This window comes from Sebastes umbrosus, chromosome 17 (assembly GCF_015220745.1).
Source record: "Sebastes umbrosus isolate fSebUmb1 chromosome 17, fSebUmb1.pri, whole genome shotgun sequence".
Taxonomy (NCBI): domain Eukaryota; kingdom Metazoa; phylum Chordata; class Actinopteri; order Perciformes; family Sebastidae; genus Sebastes; species Sebastes umbrosus.
In genome coordinates this window covers 19,896,383-19,924,038 of record NC_051285.1, presented here as the reverse complement: position 1 = coordinate 19,924,038, position 27,656 = coordinate 19,896,383, and the positions used below count along the sequence as shown (strand labels likewise).

General features: G+C 40.9%; 2 protein-coding genes across 5 annotated transcripts; both read right to left on the bottom strand.

The window, feature by feature from the left end:
• Window positions 1-7,835: 7,835 nt before the first annotated feature.
• Window positions 7,836-19,058, bottom strand: zc3h12b (zinc finger CCCH-type containing 12B). Of its 2 annotated transcripts, none has more exons than XM_037749030.1 (6): window positions 18,691-19,058; window positions 12,187-12,971; window positions 11,910-12,049; window positions 10,756-10,990; window positions 10,349-10,455; window positions 7,836-9,446 (listed from the first exon to the last, which is right to left on the bottom strand). In XM_037749030.1, exons 2-6 carry the CDS (start codon window positions 12,816-12,818, stop codon window positions 8,020-8,022), a joined length of 2,541 nt encoding a protein of 846 aa, XP_037604958.1. In that variant the 5' UTR covers window positions 12,819-12,971; window positions 18,691-19,058; the 3' UTR covers window positions 7,836-8,019. The 2 variants fall into 2 exon arrangements, with proteins under 2 accessions (XP_037604958.1, XP_037604959.1); XM_037749031.1 differs by lacking the exon at window positions 18,691-19,058 and adding an exon at window positions 18,163-18,684.
• Window positions 19,059-22,051: 2,993 nt separating this feature from the next.
• amer1 (APC membrane recruitment protein 1) lies at window positions 22,052-27,420 on the bottom strand. Of its 3 annotated transcripts, none has more exons than XM_037749319.1 (2): window positions 27,376-27,420; window positions 22,052-25,677 (listed from the first exon to the last, which is right to left on the bottom strand). In XM_037749319.1, the coding sequence occupies exon 2, from the start codon at window positions 25,568-25,570 to the stop codon at window positions 22,526-22,528; it is 3,045 nt and encodes a 1,014-aa protein (XP_037605247.1). In that variant the 5' UTR covers window positions 25,571-25,677; window positions 27,376-27,420; the 3' UTR covers window positions 22,052-22,525. The 3 variants fall into 3 exon arrangements, with proteins under 3 accessions (XP_037605247.1, XP_037605248.1, XP_037605246.1); XM_037749320.1 differs by having other exon boundaries at window positions 27,268-27,381; XM_037749318.1 differs by lacking the exon at window positions 27,376-27,420 and adding an exon at window positions 26,918-27,368.
• Between the last annotated feature and the right edge of the window lie 236 nt (window positions 27,421-27,656).

Sequence of the window (27,656 nt, the reverse complement as noted above, 5' to 3'; positions counted from 1 at the left end):
ATGAAATTACAATTGGTGAATAATTCAATAGTAAAAGAAGTCACAATTCAACACCCCTCTGCTTTGTCAACATACAGGGTTAAGTCATTAAATCAACTGCAAAACACTCCAATAAAGTCCTGTTTTAAAAGGATCTGTATCTTGAGAGAAGTATCAAACACAAATCTGTTACTGCCAATGACAATTCTGTATTATGCTTTTAACCGCTTTTAACCGTCTGATGAGACACAGATTTGTGTTTGGTGTTAATTTCCTTTTTAGTTTACATTATGTGGAAAATAAATCCTCTGAAACATAGAATTCATTGCATGACAACCCGTGTGTTGAATCACAACAAATTACATTTAACAAAGCCACCCAGGAATAACTTTGGCAAGTTTTATTAGGCAAAATATATTCAAAAATATTGAAATTCCCATTAAAATAGCATAAAGCGGACATGTCAATTCAGAGGAAATAGATGCACTTAACCGGGGTGCACGGGTTACAACACAGAAATTATTATCCAAGTATCTGAACAACTGAAGTAACTGTTACATTTACAGATCGCTTTCTATATATATACACACATACGTGTGACTATGTACAGAGAGGACATGATGCTTACTGCTGTACACAGGGTATCTGTGCACCGTTATGTAGCGCGTAAATGTCCCTGTAAATTACTACTGTACCCAGTAAGAATTAGTACATACCAATGGGCTACTCCCAGTGACACACAGTGTCACAAACATTATGGCATTGATTTTTTTTTTCTCCCCCCGTTATTTAAATAAAACTATTTTCATATTATACATTTCATATTTTGTTACATTCAAGGTATAGATACAATTTGTATCAACAAGCAAAAGTCAATTCTAGACATTTGTGGCTTAGTTGTTTGCGGCACTTTCAAAGGGAGGGTGGGGACGCCGTACTGGCCTTTAGTGTAACCTTTTAAACAAAATACTCAACTGGTACATTGAAAGTCTTTTGGAGCGATAGTGAGTTTATTTTTAGCCAGGAAGTAGTCTATTGTCCAGCAAAAACACAAGTTTCTGGAAGTAGTTTTAGGAACAGGGACATGGTTGAGCTATCTCTGATAAAGACAGAAAAATAAATGAAAGACGTAGCGACATGTCCCTACATGTCTCTTCCCTCTTTGTCCATGTGGGGAAAATGTCCAGATTGTGAAAGCAGTCTAACCTTTTGGATTCATTTCTAATCATTTTTAATTATTATCTTGATTTATCAATTAGTTGTTTGGTCTATAAAATGTCAGAAATGGTGAACCCGACATGACGTCCTCAAAACTCATAGGAGTATAGAAACCAGAACATATTCACATTTAAGGATCTGGAATCAGAGAAATTTTACTTTTTTTTCATAAAAAATGACTCAAACCGATTAATCGATTATCAAAATAGCTGGCAACTGATTTAATAGTTGACAACTAATCGATTAATTGTTGCAGCTCTACAGTACTCTGAGTTCATCAGGGCAATAGACTATTCCAGTGTTTAGGTTAAAGAAGGATCTCACTATCACCAAGAAACATATTCCAATATTAACCATATTAAAGTCAAAACACTAGTGATGGTCATTTGGCCTCTCAATCAACAACCATGTTGATGTTTTTAGTTTGAGAGTTATTTTTTTTTTTATCAGTGACAGACTAGTACGTCAGTTTTTTTTGCACGGAGAACATTTATTTTTTTCTTTATCTATGACAGTTCAACAATCTCAAGGGAAAAGGATGGCACGCAAACTTTTAGCCAAATGCCAGAAACAACCTTGACAGCAGCCTTGCAATCTGATTGTTTCACATGAAGAAACATGTAGGCAGTTTGTTTCACCTTCTCATGAACAGACAGCCGGCCTTAGGTGGCCTCGTCTTTTTTCATGAAAAAACAAAGTCAGCAAAGCCCAATATTCATTTGGGCAAAACACATTCAAATGTTTTTTTTTTTAAACTTTTTTTTTCTTTACATCTGTTCATATACCACGATTGTACCTAAACATTATAAAGAAATATAATTTTTTTTGAAGCACCACCAATGAGACAAAGTCAGGCTAGCATAATTAGCCCCATTGAAGAGTAATACCACTCAGTTTAAAAATTCTCAGACAATTTTTTCTTTGCAATCATGAACACTTTCCTGACCCAAAGGACAAATATACAGGTCTGTGATGTCATCAAATCATAGTCTGATGCTGCTCCATTTACTTCAAATGGGAGCCCACACTTCTAGCTCACTTCCCTGTGTTTTTAATTATTTATTAAGATAATAAAACACCAACAAAATGAACTGCCCCCTAATCGATTTTTGTTATTTGACTCACAATGGAGTCAAATAATCTGACATTAGGGGGGAGCTCCTCTCTATCACAGGCATAACACACTATACTGTTAATCTGTAATGCTCATGCAATCCAATAGTAAGCCTAGGGGTACCATACCTGAATCCTGAAATTAAGTGGCATTTCCCTTTAAATGCACTCAAAGCATGATCTTACTATTAGGGTTGGCTTTACATGTTACAACCTCTCTGCAATTGCAGGCTCAACATTTCATGTGGCACTTTGTCCTGAGGGTGGGAGTATAGAGAAAAAGCAATGGATCATTAAAGAGGACCTATTATGCTCATTTTCAGGTGCATACTTGTATTTTGTATTCTGGTTTATACTAGATCATGTTTACATTCTTTAATGTTCAAAAAATGCTTTATTTTTGTCATACCGACTGTGCTGCAGCTATCTCTTTTCACCCACTGTCTGAAACGCTCTGTTTGAGCTCCTGCTCAAAAATCTGCTCTGATTGGTGACCTGCTCTTATTGGTCAGCTGGCTCACTCTGTTGTGATCAACCAAACCAAACTTCAGAATCCACTCCAGCTCCACTCTAACTAGCTTTGTTTGAGGGAGGTGCCAAACTAGCCGCTAGGCAGGTATTAATTGTGTTAAGGGTCTGAAATTAGCAGTGGCGGGTAAAATTGTCAGGCCATCCGTCACTTTGGCAGACCGGGAAAACACTAAGGATGGGAATAGAGAACCGGTTCCTGTTAAGAACCGGTTCTTAGATTTCTGATACCGTGGAATCTCATGCCTCCGTCACTATTCATTCCTCGGTATTGATGCTTTCCGACAGTTACCCATGCACAATGACGCATACGCACGCTGTATCATGTTTCAGTTTGTTTGGGACCGGAGTCACGGTGGAGGAAAAAAAAAAAAGCGCTTAACAGCATGACGATACTAAACCTCAGGGGACACACCCTGTTGTTTCCCTGATAATGCTACACTGTGAATAACAAATCTGTATTGAAATCAACAGGAGGAGAGTTAGTAACGTAATGTGTAGGCTACAGTGCCCTCCCTGACCCGAGAAATATGGTTCCCCCAGAAGCCACGGTGTAATTCGAACACTGTAATTTACCATGCATGTAATGTTTTTTGTGTAAATTATATTGAACATTGAATGACATCAGATTTAAAATGTTATTCCTTCATTTAGCGCAGAGATTTCAAAAGTGGCAGATAAAGTTTCTGAGTGGCAGACAAAAAAAATAATTGCCTGCCACAGTGGCAGGAACTGAAAAAAGTTAATTTCAGACCCTGATTGTGTTACTTGGTGACATCACTGTGTTACGGAAGAAAAGGCAGGACTTCAATCAAGGCGTTTCAGGCAGTTCAGGAGCAGTGTTTCTGTGGGGGAGAGTAACTCCCTTTGTCGTGGACCTTGGGCTTTGTAACTTTGCAGACCTTTTACATGCATAAAAACTATATAACACACTAAAGAAAAGTGAAAAAGCACAAAAGCATAATAGGTCCTATTTAAAATCGGGGTGTTGATCCTCTTGGGAGCATGAATGTGCTTAGCATTAGTTCATATTTCTTGTGAATAAGTGATAGGTTTGGCCTGATGACTTGGGGGAGGGGGTTGGGGGGCATACAAAACGTCATTATTAGCATCCACCATTAGCACACTTGGGCCCCCACTCATGGATAAATTTAAAGGTCTAATCAAGATCACTGGCTCAACAACTGCCAGACAATCAACATATTGTAAAGAATATGGGCAAATCAAACAACCTTATTTGTTTTGGGCTCCATAGGCACCCTTATGGACACCAACCTTCATTTTACTTTACTTCATCTGACTAAAGCTGCATCACGTAAAGCCATCCTATTAGCCCAATTTTCTAAATCTCAAGGTGCATAACGAGGATACACACAAAAAAGTACAAAGTTTTGCAATGCCATCTCCACGGTTCAACTGTACATAACTAACTTTAAGGTACTACATGTTACATGTAGGATTTTCACAAAATATATCACTACTAGATTAGACTCTTGCCAGTAACCACTGGTTTTTGGCAGGGAGAGACTTAAAACTAGAAAATTGAAAGCATCCTGAGAGCAATGTGCTGCAAGGCACAGCCAAATACTTCCACGATCCCTGGAGACTAGATGCAAGTATGCGTACTGTACATCTGTATACGAGCAATTCAGCCTCTCAAAAGCCATACATTAAATTTCATCTTCAACATGCTTTCTAGCATTCCCTTCAATTTGTATACAATTATTGAAACCTCATACTCTACAAGATGTAACAAAATGAGTCCAATATTTAACTCACTCCTAGGCCTGACTGTATCAGCCAGATTATATCTGGCTATAATGAAACATCAGGTAAATATTCAGTCTTTTGCAAATTTCCTTGTGCAAACATTTAAACTGTGATGGTAAACACTGTTTCCATCTCTACTAGTAAATTTCTACGACTTGTCCCTACCTAAGTCACATCACAGCCCGGTGAAATGAATCCTCAAAGTTTCACTATGTTTACATGCACATAAGAAACCAGGTAACTGCCAGAAATCAGGTTAAGGCATGACATTTAGATACAATGCAATAGTCTGATTTCTATAAAACCACAGTTTGCACACAGTTTTTCAGAAAGCAGATTACTCCCATCCCTCCATATTTTAAGTTTGCCATATTTTAAGAGTATCTAATATGTTATATAAGAAACTTGTTAAGTGATATGACACTGCCACATTGATATTTTTTTGATTGGAGCATTTGGGCTGGCAGTAAAGTGAGGATAATTTCTTTCTTTTAATGCTTTACATTGATAAAGGCTTCTTATTTCTCATGTATGCATCAGGAATCAGGTCATTGAGAAAAGCTGGAAATCATCAGACTGCTTAAGTGCATGTAAAAGTAGTCTCTGAAACAAAATGAACCCGTTCCTAAAAACACACTGCTCCACTGACAACTTGAAGAAGTCCATTAGAGCTACTGTTTGAAACAAAGATACTTTGAATATTTTCACATTGAAAAGAATCAGCACGACAAATTTGACCAATATATAAATAGGAAAATCTTGGACATAGCATCCAATAAACTCAGAAAGGTAACTATACAGTACACCATAGGAAATTATCCAAACACAGATATTAGTTTATACTGTAATCTGATCGCTTCTGTGAACCAAAATGTAAAGTTATGAAGAATACTGACACTATATAAATTCTATCTTTTTTTGGCATTATTTAGCAGCTTATAAATGACTTTGAAATAATGGCTTTTGTGTGATTATATGTACATAGATAGGTGCACATGCATACAAGTCAAATCTCTTTTTTGGCTTGCTTTGTGCACTGTCAAATTCTACCAAAATAGTAGCTTTGTTAAGTGAGGCTGAGAAAATATATCTCTTTAGATACTGAGATAGTGCTTTACATTTGAAAATAGGAGGCTTCAATGACTAAGACTTTCATTGAAAACCAATCAGACAATGACTAAAGCGTGAGGTCATTCAGATATAAGGCCATTAAATGTCATAGTTCATGCTGTGAGGTATGTTACTACCTCCCTCTTACTTCTCTTCAAAATAAATGCACAAAAAAAGTCACAAGAATTATTTACAGCAGAGGCAGACCTAAGCAAGGTTATTTATAGTTCCACTGCACCAGAAACACTTCAGATGCTTTTCACAACACATTCACAGGGCCTGAACAAGATCTTCATAAAAGCTACATTGTGTACAAATGTCGACGTACTCTTATGTCAGATTTAATAAGGCAAATGTGGGAGATGTTGCTGAGTTATTACTCCCCGTCTTGACTTCGTCGCCATGTAGTTAACCTGTTTATTGTTCCACTTAGCTCACATTGACTCACATAAGGACAAGATTCAGTATTACACTAGCTAGCTACATTAGTTGGGATTATAGAAATACGCTTATTTAAAAGTCTGTCTTTATTTTACAATAGCATTTTCCCAGTGACGCATCATCATCACGTCGTTATTTCACAATGACAAATTTAATTTCATGCAGTCAATTTTCACGACAATGGTGTTGTCACAGCCCTCTCACCTCTCAGCTAACCTCAAGCTAGCAAGCTCAACAACTGCTGGTTAGCCAGCTAGGCAGGGTTGGTATGTGCAGCCTTATTAAGCTAAATTAATAAAAGGAGAAGTTAGTTTCTGTGTCTATTTACAGCAGCAGCATCTAGTTGGTTAATTCAGAATAACTTTAGCATTGTTGTTTCTCTAACGTTAGCCAACAGGTGCTGACTAGCTAAATCTGTTAGCAGTTGTTAAAACTTGCTAGCTTAAAGGGACTGTTTGTAACTTTTTAAGCGTATAAATGTAGCGGGTCGGCACACATGCGCGTTCGCATATGCGCGCTCGCGTGTGGCTGGAGCCTCGTCTCCGCTGCCTGCTCTCCTTCACTCAGACAACGCGCGCGTCCTTGCTGTCTCGCTCCACCTCTAGACGTGAACGCGCGCTCACTACACACTGCAGAAGAGTTAGTTTAGCTCTGAGAATATCTAGTGAATGCACAGGGGACGTTTGTGCAGAAATAAATGCTGCAGCTCCTCCAGACCAACAGAGCTTTCCCGTGTCTTGTGAAGTGACGGAGCTCTTCAGAGAGTTACGTTGTCTTCTCGTTACCGACCGGGTGCCGGTGTCTCCTCTGCTCTCTCCGGCTGCGGGCGGAGAGAGCAGGGAGACACGCTGCAGAGCCTCGCTGCTTCAGCCTGCACTTAGGCAGGAAAAGCCAGCACTAGGATCAGATCTAAATCATGTTCATGGAGAAACCTTTGCATGGTCAGCTAACATTACTGCCAAGCAGCTGAAATATAGAGTGATATTGTGGTTTTAGCTGACGTGTGTCGCCTCACTGTTTTGAGCGATGCTCGTTCAGGTATATTTAGAGCGAGCAAGCGCGAGCCCGACGCTGACTTTCGTTGATTTCACGGCCACAGGTGTCGCTGTTAAGAAGCATTTCTGAAAGTTACAAATAGTCCCTTTAAGACAGGTAGGGCAGATGGCATGTGATTGGCTGAAAGATGAGAGGGGGGTAACATCACCGCCGCTGTCGTAAAAAGTGACATTTTGAAATAAAAAGTGGCATTATGAAATGTGACAAAAAAGTTACAGGACATAAAGTGCCATTGTGGAAAATGTCATTATGAAAAAAAAAAAAATTGGGGGAAAAAAAAAGAGAGAATGAAATGTCTGCTATGAAATAAATTGAACCCTGATAAAACACTGAAAATAACAATTACTTTTAATTACTTATCATTTTCATATAATATGTAATCAATTTTATTGTATATATATTTTCTAGAATTAATGATATTGAAGAAGGGTTCAGTTAATAATGGATATAGTACAAAGTGCTGCTATGCAGTTCCTGCTCAGGTAGTATGAATGTGTTATGAACCAGATTTCTAATAAGGTGTTACCTTATGTCAACTGCACCACACTTCATATAAAAACATAGCTTTCAAATGTGAAACATCTTACAATTCGAGATAAACTTATTAGACATACTTCCTCTTTGCTGATTACCTCTATGTCATCTCAGTGATGTAAAATCTGATTTCCCACCCGAGACATTTAAAAAAAACTCCTGAGGGCAGATGTTGCGTGTGCAGCAACATTTAACTAGTGCCTATCTTTGCAATCAAAATCTGTATTTCCCTTATCACATCGCTTTTGAATGTTTAATAAGATTAACTGCTTAATGGCATGACCTCAGTTTTGTAACAATGACGGCGGCAAGTTGTTGTGGATCTGTCAAATGAGGGTTCTTCTCCATTACTGAGTGGACTACGTAAGCAGGAAAGATGTTACAAAGGTTCCGATATGTTTGATACTGGTGGTCTGGGATGACATACCGCTCTTGATGTTCAATTGCAGATGGCATCTCCCATGGTGAGTTCCAGATTTGTTCCATTTTGTCTGGCATGCTTCGGACCATCACCCGCTCGCAACACGGCATCAGGCTGTTACTCAACGGATATGAATGATATCCATAGGACTCATTTCCGCAAGGCAGAGGGTCCCAGCTTGCATGCTGCTCGCGGCACAGTGGAGGTCGCCTCTGTCTCATCGGGTTGCTATCATATAGCCTTGAATCTGATATGCTGTCCATGCGAGTCATACCAAGAGACCGTGTGGGCTGTGAGGACAGAGGCGGGAGGACATTCTGAGTGAGGGGATAGTCTCCAGGACAGCTGGACCTGGCTCCCACTGCAACATGCTGGATATGCGGTGCTAGACGAGGTCCAGGCTGCTTGCGGGGGCCCTGCTTGGGTTCCTCAGGTCCATAACTCTGTACCCTAGACAGCGCTTCATGACGAAACCCATGGGAGAAAGCTTGCATCCTACCCTGTGCAGGAGACTGCTGCTGCCCCTTCATGCTCTCCTCTAAGCTACTGTCCACGGAGCTTGGGTACATTTCCCCATAAGAGGAGAATGAGTCACTGTTTGAGTGGCTGAGGCAGGACTCAGGGCAGTGGCTGGGATTTCTCTGATACACACCATGCTCGTGCTCCATGCTACAGAAACTGTCGACATTATGCATGCTGCCCATGCTCATAGTTGAAAAATCACTGTGCAGTGAATAATATCCATGGTCGCTAACTGAGTCATACTTTGGGAACTGTTCACCGTATGTAATAGAGGCGCCATGACTATTGGTAACCAAAATAGGAGGGTACTGTACACTAGACATGTGCTCCAGAGAACTGTGCGCGAACTGCAAAGAGCCTGGCACCGGGCTGCTGGCTGATCGTGTGTTCAAGGCCCCAGCTGCATGGCTCTTGACAGGCTGCATGGTGGGCACGCTGAGAGCAGACACAAGGGAAGGCACTGAATTCGTCTCAGACTTCCTAGCAACGGACAGTCCCTCTGGAGGCTCACAGGCCACCGAGCGAATACTGGGGTCAGATTGACGTTTGGGCGCCACACGTTTGACCTCAAAGTTGCCGTCCCCCTTTACAGTCACAGGACCGGTACCGCATTTAGCCAAAGCCCCCTCGCTCATCGTCTTCACCGCGGACAGTTTGGCAAAAGCCCGTAGTTCATCAGCCACCGACCGCAGTGGCTGGTTGACACGCTCCGGATGATAGTACTTGCACTTGTGTCCATATGTGCACTTTTTCCCTTGTTTAAAGAAAGAGTGGATCAAGTCAAAAAATATGTACACACTTAAATTATGCAGACAAAAATGCAACATCATTCAGTAGGGATGTAACAGTACACAAAATTCTGGGTTTGGTATGTACCTCGGTTTTGGGTTCAGGGTTCGGTACGTTTTTGGTATTCTTACTTTAACAGCTAAGGCATTCAAATACTTGCAAATTGTCAATAAAAGACAGATAAATAACAAAAATAACAGAAATGTCTGTATAATGTCATGTAAATGTTACCCAGTTTCCCCCCCGGGATCAATAAAGTCCTGTTGATATTTCCTGAACTGAAGTGTAGCTTGTGCTTTTTACAGGGCAGGCACAACAGACTGACTGGAATACACACGTGAAGGCACATTGTAGCGGGACTCAAAACACTTTGACCATATGCTTTAATTCTGTATTATTTACAATCGAGCCTGGTCGCATATGCAGCGATGGGAATGCTGTGGGGGAACAGACTCGCCGTGCAGTCTGTTATTATTTTGCTCTGCTAATTGACACATTCAGGTGATGCCGTCCTAAATTAAATGTTAGATGTAAATTAAATGAATCTGTGGAGTAATCCACTGATATACCCGACTTCAGCTCAACAGTGTCGGCATACAATTTGACACAAAACGTTATCGAATTGAGCTTGATTAACCCGGCAAACTAACGTTACAGCGCTACTTCAGCTGATAGAGAACTGGGTAAAACTCGCGCTCCAGAAATTCTGTTCCGCGTGTGCGAGTAGTAGGAACACAAACAGGGTGTACCGCAATATTGTCGCGGACCAAACCGAACGTCCTGTACCAAACGGTTCAATACAATTACACGTATTGTTACACCCCTATCATTCAGACATTGATTTGAAAAGACAATTAGAGAACTTACCATAGGGGCAAGGTTGTTTTTTGTGCTCTGGAACGACAGGACGCTTGCGGAGGAAATTTTCTAAGCTTGGACCATGTCTTCCCAATGGATCGTCAGGCGGCATAAACCTATTAAAAATAGACATTCAAAAATGCTTATTTTCAGCATGAAGAGTTGCTGCAACAAAACAGAATTAATAACTGATCTTCCTGATTTTCTATTAGCAGAGGTCGTAATACAATCACAAAATAGATTTCACACAAATAATATTGAATAAATAACCATGTATAGTACTAACCAACTTTGATATAAAAAATATTATTGTATGTATGTATTGTAGTGGGGTAGACATCTCATCTTTTAATAAAGAGCCCTAAAGTGCATTTTACATAATTTGGCTGCCATAACAATGAATCATGGTTCCTTACTTGTCATTGACAAATGAGTACATCAGGAGACGCTCTTCTATGAACTTCTTCCACTCTGGCTTCTCATTTTGCAAGTCCCTGTAGTTGTCGTTCGACACAATAATTCCATCAGAATCAAAAGACAGCTTCACTATGAAGCGATCGTCATAGCACACCACCCTCCTGCCTTGAACTCTCCGAGATGGGGTGAAAACCAGAATCTTCTCTTTCTCCAGCTTGCGCAATATTTCTTGATCTGAAACAGAAGTTTCAGTTGTAATGTTGATTAATAGCTCATCACAATGCAATCAAAAACGACCACAATCTATATCGCAATGTATTTTGTATATATGGCAATGGTATGCATTACGTTATATTATGGTAATTTATCAAGTATCGCGATATAATGTTTTTTGATACTGTATCGATTCTCCAAAATGCGGTATCGATTTTTAAATTACCTCCTAAAAATCCGCCGGCCGCTATTCTGTCTTTTGGAGGTTGTAGCGGGCAGTTTTAAAGCTAGAGTGAAGGTACTGGCATTATATGAAACTAGAAAAGCCTAAGGAATCCATTGGTACCATGTCATAATAAAAAATAAAAACTGTCATGGCCATTTTCAAAGGGGTCCCTTGACCTCTGACCTCCAGATATATGAATGAAAATGGGTTATATGGGTACCCACGAGTCTCCCCTTTACAGACATGCCCACTTTATGATAATCACATGCAGTTTTGGGGCAGAATCCATTCAGTTTGTTTGCATGCAGTACTAATGTGTTATTTTCACTTATTCTAAAAATGGTGTATCTGAATATTTCTGCATACTGGGGTCCCTAAAGAATTACATAATTATATAAATTGGGTATCACTGTAAAGCTGAGACTCTTGTGGACCCAATGAGTCTAATATTATTCATGTGTAATGATGTTTGTCCACGTAGCAGCCATTTCACAGTGATTTTCTTTTTATACATATGGTATGTATATGTTTTCCTAAATTTAGATTTAGTTTTCCTAAATTTAGATTTAAAAATCACAATATATCGCCTTGCTTACAGTGTCGCAATATATTGAATCGTTACCCCTGTATCATAATAAAGTATCGCATCGCCAGATTCTTGCCAATACACGGTCCTATTTCAAATAGCAACTGCCTTGCAAATAGCTATATTACCTGTGATGAGGGCGTCAGGCCGCGACTGTTCCTTTCTCCAGGCTGGGACAAACGCAGTGATGTCTTTGTGTCCTTTCTCCAAGAACCATTCAACAGCAAGTTGGATACCTCGACAAGAGAACACCTCTTTGTTTCCATGGCTAGAAAACAAAACAGTGTGGTACAAGGGCTAGATTTACCTCACGAGATGGACAGTCATTAAAGGCAAATGTTTCAGAACATAAGTACATTCCGCATGAAGCAAAATTAAATGCAAGTGTGTTTGTTAGTGTCTTACCTCATTGCCACATTTGAGCCATCAATGACGATGGGCCTGAGGTTATCATAGGTATCCACAGAGTCATCTTCCACTGACACCTCTGGACTAACAGTCTCTTTAACGCAGGGGGCCCGTGATGTTGATGTGGCCGTACTGCTGCAAGGTTGAATTTCAGGCTCTACTTTGTTTCCGAGCCTTACTAACTCAGCGAGAATGTCGTTGATAAGTGCAGCCGCCCCCAGCTTGTTGAGCACCGTCTCCACCTGCTCTCCCGAATAGCCCAACTTCAATGCAAATTCCATCTTAGTCTGGTACTCTCTGTCGCTTGCAGGCTTGATCCCCGGTCCCGCGCTGGTGTCATCCTCACGTAAATCTTGCGCATTGCTACTCTGGGAAAAGCTGGGCCGGTCGAGGCATGGAGAGCGACAGAGCTGTCGGTGGGGTTTCGCGACGCCCAAGGGCTCCCTCTTCTTACACCTGCTGCTGTTCACCTGAACCCTCTGGTGTTGCTGCTCTTCTGATTCGCTTTCCGAGCTGCTTCCATCCTCAGAATCATCACTGGCATGCTGGGCCTCGCTTGAGTCAATGTTCTCCTCCCTGCATGGGCGTTTTTCCATTTTGAGCTTCTCCACCATCGACCATACTGTCATCACGTTCGTCTTGACACCTCAGATTTCCACCCCATGCTTCCTCACCTCCACCGCAACCAGGGAATCATGCTGAATGCTGGACTTCAGCGCTACAGGCTCTTTGTGTAGAGCCAAAGTAACACGTGTGGGCAGGCAAACTCAAACTATTAAATCCTGAAAGAGAGCAAAAACACAATGAGTTTCAATTAGTAAAATGTGTTCAACTTTAAATTAACCCTAAGAAATCATTTGCCTCTGTTCTCATACATAGGCTTTATTTTGTTGGCCCAACCAAAAAGATTATTTTGTATTTTTAAAAGACTGCTTTGAAAAGCAGTGGCGTATCAAAATAGAAGAGTCTACTAGAATGAAACATTTCTATGCAACTGTTTGTTAGCTTGTGAATTCAATCATCTTTTAATGCACCTTGGAGTAGGTCTACATAAAGCCGATTCATTTGTAAGTATCTTATTCTCTCCATTTCAGCTCTCTGTCCAGACTAATGGTATGTGTCCACAGGGGCGTTTTTTATCGCGAGGGGATGCACCACTTCCCAGCATTGGACGCTTGGTGGGCTGTCACTAGAAACAAGGCTCTAGGCTCCTGATTGGACGAACGCTTTCCCTCCATGGGATACTGCTCCCAGCTTTTAAACCGGAAACAGTATGGAGGCTCGTTTGGAAACTTTCTTCTCTTATTTCACGAAAATAGTTCACCGAAATGTGTTTCTGAGAACATTTGAGGCGAGAAATAATCCATGCAGCTGCTGAATCTGTCTTTATTTTGGATCAACAACGTTTATTTTAAAAGATTCTCGGGAGTTTCGAGAGGCGGCGAGTAGCGTCGGACGCCCGTGATTTGAATAAAGTAGACTAGCCCTCAACTTTATGCAAATGTGACGCTCCGTTTCTCGAATTGCGCCGCCACACTACCAGAATGCATTGCATGGCTGCTTACATAAACAATGAATGGGAAGCGTGGAAAGGACGGGGGCTGTGGACACGTACCATAAAACAGCACTTTCGCCCAAAATGAAGCTTTTCCAAAAACGGATTCAAGACTGTGTAAATCTTAAAACTCAGGGTTTGGTGTTTCAGTGTGCATGGAGTAAACGGAGCTTTTGCAAAGCGATTACCCACTAAGCCAGTGCAATGAGGGTCGGGGGCTGTGTGCCACAGTGCGAGTACAGTTAAGAGGACAACCTTTAGTCGCCTCTAACAGCAGAGCTGTTGTCATTAACCTGGATCTATGATGATTTTGTCAGACGACGTTGCAATGATAAAAATGAGGATTTTATCACCGCCGTGAAGCAGCTTGAGAATGACTGCTGGTTAACATTTAATGTGTATTGGCCACGATTAAATAACTATTTCATAAGATACAACAAGAAAACAGACATATTTGTGAATGGCAACAACTATAATTGGATGCTAAGGTGGATGCAAGTTTTGAGCAGCGGCAGCAGCGACCGCAGGGGGTGCCAAAAAAAACCTGCAGCAGCCTGCGTCAGAAAAGCAGAAAGAGAATCAACTTTCAGAGAAACGCAACCCGATGTCATGCTGCGGTGGCCAATCACATAACCGGCAATCCAGAGCCAGCCATGAGGGAACTAAAGACGTCAGTTGTCACAATTAAGGGGCCATTTACGTGACGCTCCCACACTGCCGCACAACCCTGTAGCGAATTGCCGCAACGCCTGATCTGGTACAAATGCAGCCTTGCAGTCTTCAGCTCCCTCACCTCCTCACCCACCACCCTACTTGTGGTAGACCAATAAATTCTCAACCTGTGGGAAACACTGCTATCTGGGGCAAGTGACGAAATCAGTCAGACAAACGAAACATATTAGTCACCTGCTCAAATAAACAAGTTACCAAAAAACCACTGCAGCGCAGGAAAAGGACTGCTCTGAATAGGAACATATGTATGTTCTCTCTGACCGACTGTGTTTTAGTGTTTGTCGTTCACAATCGCCAAGTTTAATCTTTTGATTCGTTTATTGGTGAAACTGGTTGGTTAAATTATCTGCAATAGTCTGGGTGATGTTTGCAGGGTATACGTTTTGTCTGACTCACTGTCACTCCTGTTCTGAAATGTTATATGTCACACCTACAAACTCTTTGATTCTGACAAATGTACAACGAACAATGTACTTAAAGCTGTAAGCTGTAACTAACTGCACATTCAAACTATAGCAAAGCATCTACAGCACTGTTGCCCTGGTTGTAGCAGGTATGCAGTGAGAAAGTTACCAACAAACCTGAAAAGAATTGTGAATATTTACTAATGTTAGGTGGAAATAGCATCAGCGTACTGTGAATATTACAGAAATTCACTTTGGTTCTTTTTCGCAATAAACAAATACATGCATAGAAAAAAAGAAACTGTCACTGATCTCCTCTTGCTTATAGGTGCAATATGGAAAAATATAGTTACAACAGACAGCCACCTGACTTCCCTGTCTCTCCAGCTAACTGGTGTTAAAATGAAAACCCCAGTGTTCCTGCACAAAATGTGTTAATGTGCTGCAGAACAACCCTCGCCTCCATGTGCACAAAAGCCTTACTGGTCTCGCAAGCAACACTGGAGCCAGACACACACATGGGGTGAGTGCATGAGTTAACATAACCTGAGACAAAGTGTGGGCCGAACAGCGTATCCCTGCGCCTCCAGCCCTCTGACGGACAATCTGAATTGAACTGAATTCCTCAGGGAACGCAGCCGTTTAAAGGTAAAGCAGAATATGACTTCAGGGGAGCCTGAACACTCTCAACAGCTCCAAGTGTACATTTGTACATATGGATATTGGTAATCGAATAATCTTAATAACAAGTGCATTAATGCACAGAAACACTCAACCACACTTTCCCCCAGTCTTGCAGAGAGCAGAATACAGCCAGCTTCGAGCTTCAAGAGGCGCAGCCCATGATGTGCGTTGCTTAGCAACACAGCCTTGTCATCAGCTAACTCCTTTTTACCAGTCACGACTAACACAAACACAGCTCATCATCTCTCTTCAGGCAGTCAGTAAATGCAGAACACTTACAGCTACACTACAACTCCACACTAAAACTCTTGAGGCAGCATATTTTGCAATAAAAAAAATTACATTACATAGCAACTACTATGTCACTGGCAACACCCTCATCAGGTAATACACAAGACCTATATTTATGGAAGACCCTGAAGGTTGATAGATATTCTGAGGGTCAATCTATGGCTACAAATGCATACCTTCATTCTTAAAGCATCAGTTGTGCACACTGTCTCACTGCTGATCACAACAAGGATTGAGAAGAAACTAAGGGTTGAACACTTGAAAGGAGAAAAAAGAGGGATGTTGAGGCACATTTGTAAAACTCACACATTCCACTGTCATTTAAGACATTTTACATTACTTGTATACATGTTTAAGGGAGCAGAGCTCTTCCAATCCCTTCCCTTCCACCTCCAGATTCACAGGCTTCGACTCAGCAAGGCCTCCAGACTATCTCTGCACATGTACAGACTCGTGTGGTTCGGTTTCATAGCAACAAGTGAAACAGGTCCCTGAAGCCGTCTTTTACATTGCTGACCCTACATAGTATCCAGTATGAAGAAGGGATAAACTGCACTATATGGTCAGTGTTGCTTACATGTACCACTTGGCTGGTTAGATATCTTGAAATTAAGATTGACAAATTTAAGGCACCGCTGTACAAAAATGATCCAGCAGTTATTTTATATGAGACAGAAAAATGATAGAATGGTATGTAAGTGTTGCTGTGATAGCACAAAGTGGAAAACACAATCAGTTCCCAGTACTCTGCATAAAGACAGTTTCAGCATGCTTAGCCACCACCATCTTTAAGAAGACCCATCACTTCAAAACTACAAAACTGAGATGCTCTTGAACAGTGGCTACTGCAACACCTAATCAGTGTGAAGGGCATGTGAAGATTATCTGGGCCTAGAAATAACTTCTTCTTCTGAGCTGAAAAGCACAAAGACACACAAACATAAATGAGAGGTTATGAATATGCTTCAACATAACCAAGGGGACGTCATAGTAAACTGTCATCCAGGGCATGAAAAGAAAAACTAATATGATCTTATTTCCTTATTTACATTGATCAGATGATGGCACCATGCTCCCATCTCACTTTTAGACCAGTGACAGCTCTACTGCTACAATAGGAAGACTGCATTTTGGCTGATAATCATTACACTACACTTTTGTAGGAGTTCACTGGTCATCTTACAAACCAAAATCCCCCATATGGCCCGGGTGACCTCTTCCAGTGTGTCACAAAGAAAGGCATATGTCGCATTGTTCAAAAGTTTTTTTTTTTAGTTTTTTTTTTTTTTTTTTTAAATCATATGGTCTAACTGTAAACGGCTTATGTTGCTGAACAAAACCCCCTAAAATATACGTTCTGTGCATGCTTGGTTCATCATCTGCAGAGGGATTTTTAGCTGGTATCTTAGTGGACAGCCGTCACTCCTTATGTACACTTGCTATGGAAACGCACTGTAACAGTCATGCAGGAAAAAAGGTATCACTTGCAAGTCTTTTCAGTCATTTTTAAAAAGTATAAATTTAACCAAATGCCATGTTAGAGTACTGGACATCTGGATCTTTGCATTTCTTAGTGTGTAGTTTCACAAACAGGCCAATCTCCCTCCGAAAAATCAGGATCATCGCCTTTCATTACAAACACATAAAATAAAGTTGCATCTATTCTATATAGTGTATGAACTAATTAATGCATGAATGAGGAATCAAATATCATGAATATGACTCCAGGTAACAACATGCTTCATACTTCCCCATTCTGTAAAGTATATTGTATGTCATAAACATTCAATTAAGTTCTAACTAACTTTGCTTATTTACTGTGAGCTTTTACTTAAGTTCTTCCTCTTATCAAGTTGATTGGTGATTTTTTAAGTAGAATTTCAACTTCTACAGACGCATCCAATTAATTATGTGTTTAACAGGTTGGAAACTAGAATCATTTCAAAGTAAAACCTGAAGAAATGGTCCCTTTAGCAGGGGGATATTAACAGTAAGCAAAGAGAAAGTGAGGATTGAACTGAATGCTCATATTCAGCCAGTTTTATCTTGATTTAACAGCACACTACATGGATGTGCAACCAAAGCCAAACACTGCATTGATCCCAATGACAGTAACATAGATTAAAGCTCCTGACCTGTTAAATGAACCTAGGTAGACTAGGTTATTGCATTCATGAGCTAACTAGTTGACACGTCAATAGAAAAGAACTGAAGTGCTTGATATCATTAGCATCAGCATCATGAGCTGAGAGGGATGAAATAGAGGAAGGTTAAACAAGATGACAGTAAAAGAGATAGAATACTTACAATACACGTTATAACATTACAGCTGCACACGACGTCACCTCTGTGATTTCATTTGGTTAGAGATAACCGGGTTGACATCCTTAGGCCCGAGTCGCGGTTAGCACACGCTAGCATGTTAGCCTGCTAGTGTACCGTTACTCTGCCAGCTGGAGAGTCAACATCTTAGCTACAGAAGCTAACCGGCCTACTTCGGTTCATCTGTTTTGGCACTGCCTAGAGACTGACTAGATAGCTGTTATTGCAAGCTAACGCTGACTATCAAGCTTTAGTTAACGGTAGCTAACGTTACAGTGATGATAGCCAGCTCAGTGGCTCCTCAGGCTAACTTCAACCTCGGGTTGCTAACAGGAGTTAGCTTTAGCTGCTGAGCGGCTGCTAACAGAATACTAACGCGCTGGAACTTGAGATAAAGTTGACGATAATTTAATATTTCAGACGGAGGTGAAGCCACAGCAACACAACATTATTCTCTAGATAATGTGCACATGTATCAGTGCTGTCGTTGACTTGAGACGGTGCTCCTCTCACCTTGTTGCTGTCATCCTGCTCTGCTCTCCTCTCCTATCCTCGCCTGGAACACTTGTGTTTTGCTGCCATTGGCGCTGTCGCAGTTTGGTCCGGGTTGCCAGATATCGGGAGGGAAATAAGTAACCTAAGCGGCGAAAAGACACCGGGGTCACAACACCGTGACTTTCTCGTTACCGGCTACTTCATCAGAGGTTTCATCAACACGGGGCTTTTAGGATACTTTCGTTGTGACATTTCCCAGACCACTGAAAATAAATAAATTAATAAACTGAGTCTTGCAAACAAGCAAGGACAGATTTGTCATAGAATCCAACTGAGGTGCTTAAAATGGGAATAACTTGATTATGAGTAAATTCTAATTAAATAATACCTCAATAATAGTAATAATAATAGCACAATAGCTAAACCTATACCCTGTACTCTGAGTGACTTGCTCCAAACTACTAACTAATTCCCATTCAGTTTGAATACAGAAGCTTGATCTAGCAGATCATAGTAGTCATATTAAAATAAATGATGCATATAATGCACATACAAGACAGGTGCCAGTGATTTCTAAATTGTGTGCTAGCAGCTTTGCATCCACTCCCAGCAATGACAGTCCTGGATTTGAACCAGACTGTACACGTTCTTCTCAGGTGCTCTGGTATGGTGACCAGGTGTCACACACTGCACAGCATTTTTTATCCCAGTTGTTGTTGACCCACATATTGAGACAATGTCCCACATTTTCTTTGGCTCTAGTTTTTCAAAAGTCAAACCATTGCAGAACAGACACTTTTTAAAAATCAGGTTTTTATCCAATGGCTGTGAAGAAAGCAGGGAAGGCTGTCATCACAGGGTTGTATTTCCTGTCAATCAAACTGCGCACACCTGGGTCAAGTGCAGGTTGACCTGTCGCCGTCTTTGCTACTCTATGCCAGGGAAAATTGCAAGTCACCACAAAGTCACAAACTATGCAGATTTAGGGCAAATATGATGGAAAACTACCACAAAGAAAAAGAAATGCAACTACAACAAAGGCTACTTAGAAGTGGGTGAAACTGGCAATTTTTTTGCGAACTTTTCTAGTTCTTTTTCAATTTCACATGGAAGGAATAGGACATGGAGCTAAACAGTACATGTGAGTCTCACATGAAACATCTGGCTCAAAAAAATATATGCCGATCAATAGATGCATTCAGGTAAAGATTTTACGAGGTATGGGGCAGAATAGAAATGTTTATTTTTTAAGTTTAAGGACCTCACAGCATTGGTAACATGTCCCACATTGTCCCACACAAACATACTCTTTGTCCCACATATCATTTGTTGGGATTTGGTCACCCTATGCTCAGGTGAACTTGAAACTCTAAACTGCTTATAGGTGTCAGTGTGAATGTGTCTGCCCATGTTTAAGCGCTACAACAGATTTGTCAAGGTTTCCCTGTCTCAGCTCCCCCATAATGTGAACAAGTGAGAGAAAATGAAAAAAAAGACAATGGAAAAAATGATGTCTTGTCGTGTTTACTTTAGTATAAGGCAGTGTTCTACTCTGACAAAACAGTAACAGATTTTCAAGGGTAATCCCCTAATGTAACATGGCTGTAACTTAACAATAAAAAAATATCCAAAATGTAAAAGAAAACTCAAACAAAAAAGAATATTGCCAATTTGTAATAACCATTCTGAATACAATGTTACAGTGTACAAATAGCTGAGAATATAAATACAAATCATTTGACATTTGTTCAATACTACACTATAAAAAACTACATCATCTGACAGTTTAACCTCTGACCGATCACACATTAAATGCACAAGAAAATGATGATACCAGTTTAGACATATCATTTCAAAATCAAACTACGTTTTCATTCCACAAGCGTACAGTAATGCAGTAATGGAGTGCATCATTTCAGTAAGATTTTTAAACTTTACAGGTGGTCAAGCTGTTGGAAAATTGAAAACAACAGCCACGGTAAGGCCAAATCGGCTAAAGCAATCACACAGTAAATTTGAGACTATTAGGTACAGCTAGTTTCTTTTTCCTTGATTTGTTATCTACCGTTTTATAGATATTTGAATCTGGCAACGTTTTATATAAAGCACTTTCATACACAGGGTAACTGCATGTGAAATGTGCTATATTAAGCACAAGTAGATGCCTTGTAAAGCTATCTACAGTGTGTAAATCAAGTGGCAGCTGAGGTTAAGATGCAAGACCTATCAGTCCGTTGGTACATTTCCTATACATGCTTATCCTGAGGGGAAGAACTAGCTGTTAGATGTTTGGAGATTAAGCCAAACACAATAACAGCTTAATGTATTTCAAATAAACCCCGTGAAGGTATCAGCAGACATGTTTGAGATTGTGGATTGAGCTACTCCTCCATGTGAAATGTGATATTCTCTTGTTGTTTCCTAAACCCAATCTGTCCTGAAATGTGGTAAACCAAGAAAACAGCTAGAAACAGTAAATTTGAGCATCATGACAGGCCAACATAAAGCTAACTGGAGTAAGCTTCTCTTTACTGGAGTAAATAGAGGCTGTGAAAAAACAGTAAACACAAACATAAGCCGGCACTTAAAGCATAAGCATGTGTTTCGGGGCAATAGGCAAAGTAAGCAAGACTTGCCCTGTTTGGCTTTGCTATGGAAACCAGGCTAATGAATACCAATTAAATAAAAGTGTGGCATTACTACTGAGACCTGGACACTGAGGCTACATATGGGTATGAACATTACAGTAAAATTCAATAGCTTAATGAGATGAATCTGTGAGCATTTTCAGTGCAAATTAAACTATTTACTTGCTTAAAACACTTTCAATAGACTGAAATGGCCTGTGTGACACAAGCAACCGTTGCTGTGGAAATGCAGAAAATCTAGGGCTGCCCATAATACTATTTTTTTGGGCTTTGAAGCTTTGGTGAGAAATATTCGAAGGTATTCGCAGAGCAGGGCAGTGTGGCGCGGCAAGCTGACATGTTCTTCTGTCTGTCTGTCTCCATCTCCCTTGTTCAGTGCCTGTACACACACACGCACCTCTACACAAAACAAACCATCTGAGAATAAGTAATAATAATTAAAGTTGAATATGAATAATGTTGTGGGATTATTCCTTATTTCATGTGCTATTTTGGTATTTATACTTTATTATTACACGGGTTTGTTGAATACTTGATTCTGATTGGTCAATCATGGCGTTCTACGGTCTGTTATTTCTTTATAGCAGACCGTTGCTATGTATAGCAGACCGTTGCTATGGGCGCAGTTCTGATGTCGGACTGTTTTTGTGTCAAATTATTGATTTCTTAAGTAAATAGCCGTGTAATAAACGGGATAATGTACAGCTAGCGGGTCATTGTTGTGAAAGAAACCCCTTCAGGACGATGACAGACCCCTTCGCTTTGCGTTGGGGTGCGGCATCGCCCTGTCGGGGTTTCTTTCATAACAATGACCGGCTCGCTGTACATTATCCCTTACTTATTACATTCTTATATATTTTTTAAAAAATCCGAAGGATACGAATAGTGATTTGGAGGTCAAATACCATGGCAACGGTCGAAGCTTCAAAGCTTTGACGCATTCGGGTCAGCCCTAAGAAAATCCCTTTTGACTTCCGAATGAGACAGCCATGTACTAGACACAGCATGATGGCACAGACTCTACATTTCAGAATAATTTCAAACTTCAATTCATGTCCCGTCTCTCACAGTGTACAACAACTTTTCAAATGAATCCGTTGTGCAAGTAAAAAATAAGCAACAATTACTCCTTTGGATGTAACATAAAATAAGCACTCATTAGCACATACTGTATACATGTGATTTCAATGCCAAGAGCCTTTCAATTAAAGGTCGCCTCGGGGAGTTTGTTGCAGGCCACATCCCTGGGTGAGGACGGCCATTTCATCTTTAGACACACCTGCGTTCAGAGGACTCCCAGTATGAGATGTCCCTTCCCTGTTAGCCACCGGTCTGCTTTTACCACACTGATTATAGGATTGCAAATTGGTGGCGGCTTTACAAAAAACCTCCTCATCAACATCATCTGATTCGTCGTCCATCATTCCAGGATAAACGAAGGTGCTGTGAGGTAAATCTGACTGAGATGGAGGGTGACGCTGCCTGTTGTACAGCTCTGCATTCTGTGATATTAAATCTCTGTCTGACACCTTCGAGCAAAGTTGTGATTTACTGTTGGGGCAATCACTGCTGGACGAACTGGAAAATATTTTGCGCTTCACTTGGGATTGACTCTGAACTTTGTCAGTGAATCCCCCGTCTGTCAGAGGAAGGCTTAAAGACATTTCTGACCTTGTTTGCCACGATAAGGCCATAATGCTACTACTGTCTCTAACCTCGGACGCAGACACGAGTACATTCTTTTTGTAATATGCTGAAGAATCTCTTTCAGAGTCCTGTTCGGTTTGAGAACGAGAAACGATAGCAGCTCTGTTCTCCCTGTATACGTCAGGCATCTTCAACTCAAGGCTTTCTGTGTCCAGAGACCTACTTCTCCTGTCCAGAGACAATGGATTAGGCATGGACTGACTGACTCTTGTAAGGCCTAGGTGCCGTGGCAGAGTAGCAATTGCCCATGTGTTACTGATCATGTTCTGCTCATACAGGTCTAACATTTGATAGTCACATTCAGCAAATGCATCTTTTTGTAAGTAGCTCTCTTCAAACTCCTGATAGGGCGATGAAATGTCCTCCTCCAGCTCCATGTGAATCTGCTCGTCGTATTCCCCCTCGTTATGCATATCCACTACATCAAATGTGACTATGGTAGGTAAGGCCTGCATGTTTGGGGTGAAGGCAGAGTTTGTCTCCAAATCGTCCGCGTTGTTGTGCAAGTTGCTCAGCATCTGAGATTGTTTTGTGTAGTCCACAAGTGCTTGAGAGAAACACACAGTTTGTCCATCATCCAAGTCATTGTTGTCATCTGGAGATGGAGAATTGATGTTTTTGTATGGTAAAGCCACAGGCTTGTTTTCCTCCAGATGTTGCTCTTTGGGTTCACAAAATGTTTCAAAATCGGGGTCGGATGTGCTTCCGAATGATACGCTGCTGTGCCTTTTCTCACAATCAGCATTTATGGATTTTGTTCTTTTTTCGGTGGAAGCATTTCCTTTTTCATCAAATACATCTGACGGATTATTCTTGTTGCCTGATGCTTGTGATTTTGAATTCAAATTACAATTTTTATTTGTGCTGATTTCCTGCCGACTGACCGTATTTTGTGCCAACTCCGAGGATTTACCGCATGTGCTCGGCGTCTCTAGAAAATCGCCAACTCTGTACAGTTCAGCACTTATTTGTAATCTATTCATGTCTGGAACAAAGACGGAATCTGTCACATCAACACATGGCTCACTTAAATACTCGCATTGTTTTGAACTGGGCAGCTTTGATTTGTTTTCATAATGTGGACTGATGAGGCTCTCGTCAGGTGCAAAAAGTTCATAGAGGGCATCGCCGCTGTAGCTGTCCCTGGGTAATCTCTCTGCCCTTAGTCTGTCAGCTTTTTCCTGTCCATCATCTGGCCCCGGGGTCGTTGAATCATAGTAGCCCTCGTCGCTGTTTGGAACTGATTCTTGATGCTCGCTTTGAGGAGTTAACACATCAGCAATTGAAGAAGTGTCCATGCCACTGGCTTGCTGTGCACTGTTACTGTTCAGCAAGTCCATATTGTGAGAACTTGACAGGTCAGCAGTCAAATCTGTGTGTTCTTGGTTGCAAGTACAGCAAATTTCCTCTGTCACACTATTTCCCCAGAAATCACACTCCTCGTCCAGATCTTCGGGGGAGGCCATTTCTTCGCCGCCGCCCTGATACGTAAGATAACAAGAGGCCCTCTTTCCTCCATTCCTGCTCCTCTCTCCAGAAACCGTGCTCTCTGTGATGCTGTCGTCTTCTTGATCTGCAATAATGTCCCCGCAGCCAGTGAGCGAATCAAAGCTCTTCAATGATGCAACGTCTCCATAAATCAGGTTCAGCTGATCCGACGAGCCAGCAGGTGTTTCGGACTTCAACGTGGGCTCAGACATCGTCTGAAGTTTCAGACAAGGCTCGCTGTGTCCTCTGGAACTCTCCTTCAATTCGCTGGACACCACAGCCATCAGACTAATTTCCTCATCACAAATCTCATCGTCAAGCTCGGACTTTGGGCTGTCTTGCTCCACACTCTTCTCTGATGGCAGCTCAATACATTCAGCACCAATGGAAATATCACATACAACATCTGCAAAGTCAGGCACATCAGGTTCAAATCCCAGGCACTCTGTGACATACTGGTTGGTGTTGTCCGGGACAACAGGCACCTCTTTCTTGCAGCGAGGAGAGGACATTGCGATCATTTCGGTTTTATCCGATCCAGCATTTCTATGGTTTCTGTGATACTTAAAACTTTGAAAAAGACTCCTAAAACCCCTTTTCTGCCGGGTAAGAGTCAGTGATTTCTGGTCAGCAGCGTGGTGACTACATTCATTGTGGCAGCTACTGTGGAGCTCTCCAGCACAGTCCCTCTGGCCGCGGTACTCAAAATCTCCAGCTGAGGTGTAGCGACTGCTCAGATTGTCATCATGACTAACCTTACTTATCCCATCATGCGTTCTGCTTTTGTTGATTCCTTTCTTAGAAGACCACTTGTTCGGATTTTTACTCCTCCCTCCAAAGAAACTAGGCAAAATACAGATGCCTTTACGAACTCCGAAAAACGTCAGGGCAGTCCTCCGAAATTTTCCAGATTTCTGGGATTTCACCGCAGCGTTCATCGTTTCCGGCTGAGGCTCTTCCGTGATGTCATCGGGGCCACATGGGGAATTCTGTGCAGAGCCTGAAGCCAAACCCTTGGTGTCGCTCGGTAGCTCATCTACCTTACGAGAAGACATGGCTACCACGTTTACAAAAGCAGTCCAATGGAAGGCATAGTAGCTGAATCTTCTAAATCAGCTGATAGGATCATTGCAGAGAATGTGTCTTCCATCTGATATGAGCCCTGTAATGAGAAAGTTGAGACAAAGAATCAATGATCAATTGAAATGTAACATCTGCCACATTGATATGAAGTATTCACATTGCAGACTCTAAATATTTCCACTCATCGGTGTCCTCTGTATCACTGAGCCCATCAGCCTTTTTACTTTTGTCATCTACAGGTGTATTTTGACATACCAAGATGTAAGAAGACAACTTCAGCCTACCGGAGGTGAGTCATTGTTCTGTAAGCTAAAATTACTCAACCGTATATGCATAAAAAAGAAATCTTTACTTCATATTTTTTTAACATGTTCTCAGAGTGGGAATTTGTAATAATTTCACCCGAACACAAACCCTGACTTTTCCGCCCCACTTACGATTGTTATGCCTCTGTGTTTTTTTGTTGTCTTGGTTGCTTTCTTTTTATTCTGTATTATTTTGCTGCATTTTTGACATAGTTTATTGCTGACTTAGATCTAAGGCTCACTCTCTATTAAGTAATTTGAGCCATTCTTTTGTGAAAAGGAAGAAAAGCCATATAAATAAATGTAAGAATGTTTATGCAATATTACTGTACTTCCACTTTGGCTTGGTGTCTGGTTAAAAGGCTAAACAAAAAATAGCTGAAATTAGCTTAAACTCATTTACATCATCAATATAAAGCTTATATGCCTAAGCAACTTAGTGCATTTATTTTTTCAGTTTTACATATACACCCTATATTCATACTGAATGTATTGTCTTTGTATTGGATATTTGTGCGTTTTGTTTATATTTCTGCAAGTATGTTATGCATATATTGTGTTGTGGGAGAATAAAACTAAACTAAACCAATTAACATTATAGTAATGTATATCTTAACATAGGTGCATGCCAGAGAAATACAGACTACGGTAAAACTATTCAGTGCATTTATGTTTAATTGCACAATTGCATATAACCGTGACTGATTGAACGTTAATCAAAGATGAAATAAAACCCAAGATAGTGACTTGTATTGTGATGTAAAAGCCCAGGTGATCAAGCAACAGGCTACAGCTGTAACGCCGCTCTGCCACAGTAATAAAGACCAGCAGTGGGTCACACATTCTCCAAAATGTGCTTTAAATGAGAGCCTTAGCAAAGAGAATAGGCTGTAGCCAACACTGAATTCACTTCAGCTAACAGACCAAGTCTGAGACGTCAGTTTCCATGTGAAACCAAACTAAATGGCACACTAGCTCCTGGAGCTAGCTGGGTTGTAACGTAAACAAACTTACCAACTAACGCCAGAATCCTGCAGCACGGAGCTGGAGCTGGTTCCTCAACCAGGAGACCTGGTTACCTCTCAAAGCATGCTTTCTGCTTTCTGCTAACGCCGACTCTAACTTTGGCTTACAGCATGTGTCGACTCGGGCCCAGGAGTAACGTTAGCTTTCACCACATACGGTTTCATTTGTTTGCAGCCACCGTTATCTAGCTAGCTACCGTTAGCTTTAGCTAACACCGTTAACCTCCACTCACCAGTGTTAGTGTCTGTACTGGGAGTGTGACAGTGTCTAGCGGTGGGACACGTTCAACCACACCGCAGCGAGACTGTGTGGTAGAAACACGTAGACCAGCTACACACCTGTCTGATTCATGTGTCTAGTTTAGCCTTGCATGTCCATTATGCTGGAGATCATCACAAAAGCTCCAGCGTTTAAATGTTGGATGATGACTTCCTCTCCAGACTCACCTCATTTACCCAAAGCTCCTTGCGTGACGTAACCCTCCTCTCGGCGCACGCTAGTGACGCAACATGTGTGTAACGTGTGTTTTATAACAATAATAATGGTGATAATGACAATAATAATAATATAACAATAATAACAACCATTATAACAATAATAAGAACAATACTAGTAATAATAATAATAATAATAATACAATTAGAAATATAATATATAGTCCGGAAAAAAACATAATTGCATGCTTAATAAAATTTAACCCCACTATTATAAATAGATTTTTTTCGAA

Excerpts from the sequence above, each read along its gene's own strand:
- zc3h12b (XM_037749030.1), bottom strand. The coding sequence starts at position 12,818 with ATGACAGTATGGTCGATGGTGGAGAAGCTCAAAATGGAAAAACGCCCA. Across the intron at positions 12,050-12,186 it reads GGCTCAAATGTGGCAATGAG|CCATGGAAACAAAGAGGTGT; the intron begins GTAAGACACTAA and ends TTTGTTTTCTAG. Across the intron at positions 9,447-10,348 it reads AAAACAACCTTGCCCCTATG|GGAAAAAGTGCACATATGGA; the intron begins GTAAGTTCTCTA and ends TCTTTAAACAAG.
- amer1 (XM_037749319.1), bottom strand. The coding sequence starts at position 25,570 with ATGTCTTCTCGTAAGGTAGATGAGCTACCGAGCGACACCAAGGGTTTG.